At 33.1% G+C, this 11110-nt stretch overlaps 1 protein-coding gene across 1 annotated transcript; it reads left to right on the forward strand.

The window, feature by feature from the left end:
* Positions 1–5094: 5094 nt before the first annotated feature.
* LOC125811799 (receptor-like protein EIX2) lies at positions 5095–6689 on the forward strand. Its single transcript, XM_049491342.1, has one exon. It carries the CDS (start codon positions 5106–5108, stop codon positions 6687–6689), a length of 1584 nt encoding a protein of 527 aa, XP_049347299.1. The 5' UTR covers positions 5095–5105.
* Positions 6690–11110: the final 4421 nt, after the last annotated feature.

Raw genomic sequence — 11110 nt, forward strand, 5'->3', positions numbered from 1 at the left:
AGGAATTCGTTGAGGTTGGATGGTATATCAGTAATTTTATCATCCGTAGCTGGAGAAACTGTTCCTGTTTCATTGGAGTCTGACAGTCCAATGTTTTCAGCAGATGCAGCATTTTCCTTTAGAAGTTCATTTGATGATGGCGGGGATAAAACATCTGGTAATTCAGAGACTAGTTGAGCAGCATCATTCATTCCTTCAACTGCCTCAGTAGATTGATCATGGATCATGACATTGTTTTCTTCTTCCTTAATACTCCTCTCATTGGACATCACGTTCACGGAGACTAATGGAGCAGTGTCTTTCTTTACCTCAGGTGCGACATCAGACTCTACACTTCCAACAATGAAACTAGAATTCTGTGAGACAATCATTACATCTTTCGAAATTTCTTTATCTTGATCATTTGTATTAACATTCAACAAAGACTCTTCATTTCCTTCAATAACATTCTCCATCACAGAATCATCCTTAAACACATCAGCAACTACTCCTATAACGCGCTTGCCAACAGTATCTGCTTCCAATGCTTCGACATCAGTCACCTCACCAGGCAGGGCAACAAGTACATCCCTAAAAATAGAATCCTCTATCTTTATCATAGTCCAAAGTAGTATTATCATTATCAAAAAATAGATGATGGTACCTTTCAAGAATATAATCAGACGTCATGTCATCAGACAATAGATCAAACATATTTTCAGCTGTCCCAAACAATAGATCTGCTTCCTTAGTATCATTGCACACAGCTACACAAGATTCATTTCTTTGCAAATTTTCACCAGATTCGACGTTTTCCATAATGCAACCAGCATTGTTAGACAAAACAAGATCATCATTTGACACTAAAATGTCCTCATTTAATGTAACATCCAATAAGGGCACTTCATTTTTTTCTTGAACACCATTAGAATTATCAGCAACTTCTTCGATTGTGTTCAAATCAATCGATTTCGTCAACTTCACAGGAACTGCTGTTAACAAGGCATGAAAAAAATTTTAGAAACAAGAATCACACAAACTAGAATATGTTGCAAGACTAAATTATTTAAGTTCTAAAATTAGAACAGATAAAAAAATGTACCATCAGTTTGTTTTGCCTGTGCCTTAAATTCATTAGGAACATCTACTATTATGTTCTTGTCTTTGTCAAACTCCTTGTCAACAGAAGTTGCGTCATGCCAAACAGCCCCTTTAGCCAATTCTTCAATTGGTATAGTCACTTTGACAACAGAAACTGTAGTAAACTCTGCATGAAAGAAAAAAAAATCACATCAACTAGAATTTGTTGCAAGAGTTATTCAAAATTGTACTACAAAATCTATATTGTTTATTTAATTCATGTCTAGTTAAGATTCGTAATCGTGTTCATATAGGAACACACATTCTAGTTTCTAGTTTCATACTCTTATATAAATAAGGACGGTACTAACTATTTTCATGTACTAAAAAAATAGTGGAGAATTGTAGCGCATATTCAAGGATTTACCAATTTATGAACAAATTATTGGGAAAATTACACACTATGTTTACTAGGAATTTTTTTTACATCACATAGCTTATATTTTGTGTTTGTTACACAATTTACCTTATCTTTAGGTATAAACACTTTTCATAAACTATTATACAATTTTATACAAAATTAATATATTATATATAGTGTTTTTTTCTCAAGTATAATATTATATTTTAGTGTACGTGACTTAATATTTTATGTTAGAAAAATAAGAGAATGGAATTCTTAAAAAGAACAAAATAATTACCATCACTTTGTTTTGCTTCATTCTTCCTCTTGGCAGCTCTCCTCTTTTTTGGACCAGATGGCATTTTTGTTTCTAATTTTTCTCACAATTTATTTTAGATTAGTATAAAATGAAAAAAGTTTAGTAGAATAATAAAAGGAATTAGAAAGGGTGTTGTGTATATATAGGTATAATTATAATAAGTCTCTTAAAATTCTGTGACTGTTTTAGTTGAACTAATTAAATAAGGACTAATTCATGAATGGTTGATTGCACTTCCCATTAAACATAATTAAAGTGTAATTTTCCTTATTCCCTAAAATTGTTGGGAATATAGAAAAAAAAGTAGACGATGCAAATGACTTGAATGAACAAAAAATTGATTATACAAATATAATCTACAAAAATTAAAAATAGAAACGTGAAGTAGAAATTTGCAGTCTGCTACTCTTTGGGTGCACGTTAGGTAAATCTACTTTTGTGCAATGACTAACAAGGAAAATCGATTTTTGACCTTCTTTATATATGTACCTTATGCACCAATTCAATCATCCTAATGGTTATAATTTAATTCTTGCTAATGAGTTCTGTGAGAATTGTCTTTTCTTTACATTTCTAGGCTTAAAGTGAACTTTAAAATTTTAAGACAAAATAAAGATATATTGAAATGTTTATGCTTTTTCATCATAGTATATTTTTGAGTGCTTTCCTCTGTGTGTGAGTTACAAGGAGGACTTTACGTTTTTGGCATTTGAATTTGGAGTCTTTTATCATTTACATTTATTTTCTAATAATTACGATGATAATTGTTTTGTCATTATAAATTTTTAAAAGTTAATGCTTAGATAATGCTAAACAATACACTCGATGAAGAGAAAGTGCAATTAAACATCATTTGTTTACATTTAATAAAGATTTGTATCTGAATAGTTTAAAGTTTAGACGTTAGACCATTAAATGTATTTATTTTTATCAAAATGAACACTCTTTATCATACATTAATAAATTCAAATTAAGTGAAATATATTAAAAACTAAAATGAACATATTTATTATATATTAAGGACCATTTCAATCAAATGAAAAACATTAGGAACCAAAATAAAGTATTACTAATACATTAAGGACTATTTTAGTCATTTTCTTTGCGAAACTATGGAAAAAATTTACGAATTTCTATTGTGAAAATGAGAGAGAGAGTGTGTTATTGTAATAATTTTATGAAGTTTTGAATTCAAGAGAGTTTATATTTTGATGATTTACAGTAACGTTTGAATTGACTTAAAAATTAATTAAATCTACTTTTAAGTCAATTTTTTACTTTTGGAAGTGTTTGACAAATATAAAAATAACTTAAAATAAACTATAAACCAAAAGTAGGTCTCCTCTTACTTTTTTACTTTTTTTATTTAAAAATATTTTAAGTTTGATTTTTTTATTTTTGACTTAAAAATTACTACTTGAAACTGTTTGTACTTTTTGGTATTCTATTTTTTCTTTTGTATTTTTTTTAAATTTAAATTTGTCTTCTAGGCTAGTTTGGATGGAACCATTGACGCATTATTTTCCATGAGGTCCATTCAAATTTGGCTGTTAGTTTTGCTTAGTTTGATGTTGCATTTTGTCTATAAATAATTGTAAGTGGTGCGTGTATAGTGGTTTGAGATTTTTTCTCTCTCGTCTTATTCGATTGTTTGTATTTTTTTATTTTTTATTTTTAAAAAAAACATTCTATTTCTTTTTTCACTTCATATTATCATATATCGACATCTTTTTTTTATTGGTAAATACTAAATAAATTTATCACCAAAAGTAGTCTCATCACTCGGTCAAAATACCCGTCACACCTCTATTAGTAATATCTCAGAATTACATTCTCCTTTACAAAATACTCCGTTGGTTTATCTAGAATTAATTTGACCAACTTTCAAATATTAATTTGATATTTTAAAATTAAAATATATATTGTCAAAAATTATATAGAAAATATTATATTGCAATTTTTCTTATATCTTAAAATGTTGATAAAAAGTTGAGATAGCTTAACCTCTAAAAAAGGAAATTTGTAACAATTAAAAAGGAACGGAGAGAGTACATCTTTACTCAGAGGCGGAGCTAGGTGGAGGTTCATGGGTTCGGACAAACCCAGTAGCTTTTCCGTAGACCTTGTAGTTGTACTAGAAAATTAATTAAATATATATGTATATTAATTTGTGAACCCTAACAATATCGATCAATGGTTCTAAAGAAAAATTTAGAACAACAAACTCTTAATTGTAGCTTCGCCTCTTTTTGGGGGGGGGGGGGCGGGTGTGTGTGGCACAAAAATGTCATGAAGAAATTGTGTTAACAAGAAATAAATTGCAATTTCTTGGTAACCCGAGAAACACGTATAGAGTATAGTCCTCAAGTCAACAAAGAGCAATTCAATTACTTCATCAAAAATTTGTGTCTCTAATTATTGATCTGAATTTCATTACAACTCATGGAAGGTGTAGCTTTAGTACTTTCACTTCTCCTTGTTGTTGTTAATTTAGATGGATTTTCTTGTGTTTATTCAGGAAGTCATTGCATTGAGAGTGAAAAAAATGCTCTTATTAAGTTCAGCCAAGGTTTCAAGAATCCGTCACGAAGCATGTTATCTTGGATGCTTGAAGAAAACTGCTGCAGCTGGAAAGGTGTTGAATGTGACAACAAAACCGGGCACGTGATCACTCTTGATCTACATAAGCAATTCTTGCAAGGTGAGTTCAGGAATTCTTTACTTGGTTTGCCTTATTTAAGGCACTTAGACATGAGCCACATTGATTTCCTCGGGGAACGGATTCCTGAGTTTATTTCCAGTTTTAAGGACCTGGAGTATCTCAATTTGTCTAAAACAAATTTTAGGGGAATGATTCCTGAACATCTTGGGAATCTGTCGCGGTTGCAGTTTCTTGATCTGAGTGGTGATTTTTCACTCCGGGTTGATAACCTTGAATGGATTCACTCCCTCTTCTCTATGAAGATTCTTGATTTGAGTGGTGTTGACATGAAAAGCGCGGAAAACTGGCTACATGACATCAATTTGTTAAGTTCTCTCTTGGAATTACGTTTGTCTGCTTGTCAGCTTGTTACACTTCCTAAATTTCTTCCCATTTTTGTGAATTTCACATCCCTTCAGATTCTTGACCTTTCATTAAACTATTTTAATACTAGGATTCCTAGCTGGTTGTTCAACACAAGCCATAATCTTGTTCACCTTAATCTTTCGAGAAGTCGGCTGAGCGGTTCACTTCCAAATGCCTTTGGCAACATGAGTTCACTTAGAGTTCTTGATCTTTCTGGGAACTCTCTCCGAGGCAACCTTCCACATTCCTTTGAGAAAATGAGTTCAGTTTCCTTTCTTAATCTCTCAAGAAACTCGTTCACGGGCTATTTACCACCAACCCTGCCATCAAAGCTGAAATACTTGGATATTTCTGATAATAAAATGGAGGGTCCTTTAGCAAGAAGCATTACACAACTTAAGCAATTAGTTGTCCTTAATGTTTCTCGGAACTGTTTCAATGACTCGATTACAGAACATTTCTTGAATTTAACTCATTTGAGAGTGTTAGACTTGTCATCCAACTCATTTATTTTCAATGTAAGCGCAACTTGGATGCCTCGTTTTCAACTTGACTCTCTAAGCCTGCAGTCTTGCGGACTTGGTGCACAGTTTCCCCAGTGGATTCAGACACAAAAAGAGTTGTCATTTATTGATATCTCTCGCACCAATATCTCAGGTGAAGTGCCTGATTGGTTCTGGAATTTTTCTGCCAAGGTTTATCACATAGACCTTTCAGGAAACAATTTCAGTGGAGAAATCCCTGAATTTACAGAAAGTGTCAGTCTTACAAAATTGAACCTGAGTGATAACAATTTTCATGGTCCTTTGCCTCATTTTTCACCCAAGATGATGACGTTGATTTTGGCAAGGAATTCGTTTAATGGTACCATTGCCCCTGTATGTGAATCACTTGTCATGAATAACTCTCTGAGTCTTCTAGACCTATCTTCAAATTTTCTATCAGGACAACTTTCAGATTGTTGGAGATATGGGAAGAATCTGCAAGGATTGAATTTAGGCCATAATGATCTATCAGGGGAGATACCTCGTTCCATCGGAGATCTTACTAACCTCTTCTTTTTGCAATTGCAGAACAACAGTTTCTCCAAAAATCTTCCTTCATCATTGAAGAACATAACTGGACTAAAAATTCTTGATGTTTCTGAAAATAGTTTATCTGGGAATATACCATTTTGGTTAGGGGAGAATTTACATGCTCTTGAGATTCTTGTATTAAGCAGAAACAACTATGATGGAATTATTCCCAGGGAGATTTGCCAGCTTACTGAACTGAGGGTCTTGAATTTATCAAGTAACAATTTCAGAGGAGTAATTCCATGTGACATTCACAACTTGAAAATTTTGGAGTCTCTAGATCTTTCCAGCAATCACCTGTCAGGCTCCTTTCCTCCCCGTATGGGAGAACTTCCGTCTCTTGAGTTCGTGAATTTTTCTTTCAATGATTTGACAGGAAAAATTCCAGTTGGACCTCAATTCCACACCTTTGAGAATAGTTCTTATGTTGGGAATGCAAACTTGTGTGGATTCCCAGTCTCACGATTCTGCTCGGATCATTTACATGAGGACATGGTTCACTGTAGTAACAATAATCAGGAGGTTCAGGCCATTGAACATGAAGAAAACAACAACTGGCTCGATGAATTTTCGTTCTACATTAGTATGGGAATTGGATTCTATACAGGTTTCTGGTTATTTTGGGTTACTTTAACGTTGAAAGAGTCATGGAGATATGCCTATATGAGGTTCCTGGAAAACATGGGCAATAAGATTTATGTCTTTGCTGCCATCAGATTGAAAAATATTCAAGCAGCAAAGGGGCTGAGAAATTGCCCAAATTAAGCTGCTTCTCTTTACTGTTCTCTGTCTCTTTTTTTTTTTTTTCCTTTCTGTCTCTTATTATATTTTGGTTTTGTATCATCTTTTTAGTTACAACTTGTTTTGTATCTTATTTTAAATATATAATATAATGTTTGGTTTTTATGTTATTCAAATTTTATTGTGTTATATGTTAAATTCCTAATGTAATGATGAAAAATGTGAATTTGGGTTAATAATTGATTTGGTGTAATTGCACATTTACTTTTTTTCCTTTCCTTATATCCTACCTTCATATATTTACCTTCTAACCTTTTATTTGGTACCCTTCGTTATTAGATTATTCTTCAAATTGTTTGAACATGACATTATGAAATAATAGAAGATATATAATCTATTCATTTGTTATCTATATATATATATATATATTTTTAAATAAATTGGTTAGGTTTAGGGTAAATGATCAAAATAAACACCCTTTTTTCATACATTAAAGTCATGTTAATTAAGTGAAATATAGTAAGTATCAAAATGAACACATTTGTTATACATTAAGAGCTTGTTTGGATTGACTTAAAAAAAATAACTTTAAAATCAAAGAATAATAAGTCAAACTTAAATGACTTTAAGTCAAAAAAAAGAAAAAGAAGGGAAGACCTATTTTTTTTTAAAATTTTTTTAAAAGGCATTTTAAACTTATTTTAAGTTATATTTACTTTTGTCAAACACTTTCAAAATTTAAAAGTATGTTTAATCAACTTTTAAACCAATCCAAACAGACTCTAATGACCATTTCTGTCACGCCCCGAGCCTACACCCTGGACGTGCCCGACACTCGAAGACCATTGCTGGTCCCCAAGCGAACCCTCATCCTGGCTGACTCCAAGCGGAAGACTAACTTAAGCATACAAGAGCTTAAAACTGAATAAGAGTTTATAAACTCAACTTTACAAATCTTTAACTCAAAAGAAAACTCTGTATAATAGAATATATATACAACTCGCCATAAAAGGCAACTTTAGTCTTCAAAACATTTAACAAAATAAATGAAAAGACTTCTGAAACTCTACTGTCTATCTATGAAGCCTCTAACTGATAAAGATGGAAGCCGGGACAAGACCCACGACCTCCTAACAACTGATACAACTGAAAGGTAAATGAAATCCTCCGGAAGCAAGGAGGCTTGTCATAGCTAACTGGAACTCCCGGATGTATCAACGAATCTCCTGTTGATGATCCTGAATACCTATGTCTGCATCATAAGAAGATGCAGGCCAAATGACTCAGTACGTGGAATGTACGAGTATGTAAGCTGGAAAGCTAAACAACATAGGCTAGAAGAAAAGCTGGAATAAACTGAATAACTTACCTCTGTTCAAACTTTCTCAACTCAAGGAATACTCAAAACTACTCAAACTTACTCAACTCAGAAGATAGATACTGGACTCAGAGACAGATACTCAACTCAAAGATATATACTCAACTCAAAGATAGATACTCAACTCAAAGATATATACTCAACTCAAAGATGCTTAACTCAAGGATACTCGACTCTTGAATAACTGAGCTCAACTCAACTCAACCTGACTGACTTCTTTCAATATAAGGCAATTTAAAACAAGTGCGATATAAAGAAAGACTGTTTAAAACATGTTATAAACTCTGTGTGTATACAAGGATACAATAAGCCTGAGATGTATATAGAAATACAATTGAACTGATGTATATAAAATACAATAATTTCTGTGTGTAAAAATACAATAACTGCTGTGGGAGTTTCTCTAATCGACAACCATCACATAAGAGCTATAGTGATGATACAACGATCGACCTCACGCTGCCAGAGCATCTTATACTCGGCCAAAGGTATAAGACCTGAACTGCCTAATGGATCCACTAGTATAATCCGAAAAGGATTCATCCAAAAAGTATGATCCTTTTCTACCCATGGTGGCTAACATGGTTCTATGGAGGCTGTGGGTTCTTTGAACGCTCCCCCAATTCGGTGCTCGATACTACTCCCAAAAATGTACTGGCTCTTATGTTTTTAAAACATATTTATTCCTGTTGATATGAGATAATTACTCAAAAACTAGCTCGAAGGCTTTTTTGGAAATCTCAGTTTCCAACCTTGTTTAAATGTAAAAACATTTCTTTAAAACTTCTTTGGGAATACATAGTTCCCTAATAACTTTGAGAAATGAACTCAACTCTAAACTCTTTACTTTACTTGAACTCTTGGCTTGATGTGAAACTCTTAACTTAACATGAAACTCTTAACTTTTGACTTGACTTGAAACTCTTGACTCAACTTGAAACTCTTAACTTAGAACTCTTCATTCTTTACTTAACTTGAGCCTTAAAATGAAGTTAAAACGATCAATGAAGACTCTTGGAAAACCTTAAAGACTTGTTTTGACTTACTTACTTCTAAGCTTGACTTCACTTGACTTGGAAACTAACTTCACTTGACTTTGAAACTAACTTCACTTGACTTGGAAACTAACTTCGCTTGACTTGGAATCTAACTTCACTTGACTTTTAACTTTACTCTCCTTGAATTGGAATTATGAATTCAAGGGTAGTGATTTGTGTTTGGAAGGACCCCATGATGTTAGGAATAATTTAGGACAGCTAGACTTACGAAAAATTTCAAAATTTAATTCTGAAAACAGAACAGATTTTGTTCACAGAGGGAACACAGCTACAACGCAGACTTGGCAAGCTGCCCAACTTTTCTCCTTCATGTTGCCAACTCTAAACCCTCTCAACCTCAAAGGTTCTTTTCCCAAACACTTGGGGTCATAAACCCCTCAACATACCGTGGATTCCACTAAAAAACGCAACCAAATCCTGTCCCAAATCAGCAAGAACTTCAACAACACAACCAACAACTTCAACAACCAAAATACATCTTTTCTTGGAATTAAAAACGAGTTGGTGTGTGGGGGTATGAACCAACCAACACTAAGGATCATAAAATCCCTCAATATACAATAGATTTCAACTCAAGAACACAACCAAATCATGTCCCACAACCAACAATAACTTCCACAACACAACTAACAACATCAACAACTAACAACTTCAACAACAAATCCAATCTTTTCTCAAATCATAAAATGAGCTTGGTGTGTGGGGAAAGGATCAACCCACACTAAAGAACTCACATACCTGATTAGGGATCACCCCCGACGAAAATCCACGACGATCCTTAGCTTCTTCTTCTCTTTCTCCTCTTCTTTTCCTCTTCTTTCTCTCTTATCTTCCAAGCCCTAACTCTCACTCTTACTCTCACTCTTTAAAATGGGACAAAAATGATCCAAACATCAGTCTAACACCTCAATATAACCCAAAGAAAAGATTAGGGAAAAGACCAAAATACCCTTAAAATTTTCGGACTAAACAAACTGCCCTGTGTGACTGTGCCAACAGCCCAACTTCCAAAGGGCATAACTCACTCATACGAACTCGGAATCAAGCAAACTCGGCGGCGTTGGAAAGATCATTCCAGACATGACTGGAAATTCGCCTAAATAATTTTGAGCTAGGAGTTACGACTGCTCAAAGTTGACCAAAAACTCTTTTTTTTTTCCATACTTGGCCAAATTTCCAGATTCTTTCCAAAATGACTATTTCCAATTCAACTCTTCTTGGAACTCAATGTGCTACACCTAGGGACCTTAACTTAACACTCAAGAAATTTTTATTCCTCGGTAAAATCTCACTCCACATGAAGGATGGCTCGAGTCTTAGTTTGAAAAATTCTCTGGGGTGTTACAATTTCAATCAAATACATTAAGGACCAAAATAAAACATTACTCATACATTAAAGACTATTTTGATCATTTTCTCAACTATACTTACAAAAATTGAGGAGACTAAACACACTTAAAAACAATAATCATAACCAAACATATTAAAATCTGAAAGAAAGCAATAAAAATCAAATGATCGATTTAGATAATTACATCAAACTTTAACAAAAAAATATAACCACCAAAAGATAGTGGTGCAGGAACTGTCCCTCTCCGAATCAAAAGTTTCGAATGGGAGCCTTTGATATGATTTTCTTTTTTTTGATAGGAAGCGTTATCCTGTATGAGCCCTATCAATTACTACAAATTTGAATTAGTTAGGGCTCAATAAGGATATTGAACACAATCAAAAAATTAAATTAAAATAAAATAATAAGAAGTATTGAAAACTGATCCCTAAACTCAACGCGAATTATTAATTTCATCCTTAAACTATTGTCAACTTTAAAAATACGATAAACACCTCATTATTTGACTAACTAAAACTAAACTGTACTTTGTTCTTATAATATGAGTGAAATACATCTTAAATACTCCCCAAGTTTAGGGGTAACGCTTTCAATACTTCTTTCGCCTTTTCGTTAATAGCCACATGCTATTATTAAAGTTTAGTTTTCCTTTGCCAGA

This window comes from Solanum verrucosum, unplaced genomic scaffold (assembly GCF_900185275.1).
Source record: "Solanum verrucosum unplaced genomic scaffold, falcon-dt-bn FXZP01000238.1, whole genome shotgun sequence".
Classification (NCBI taxonomy): Eukaryota; Viridiplantae; Streptophyta; class Magnoliopsida; order Solanales; family Solanaceae; genus Solanum; species Solanum verrucosum.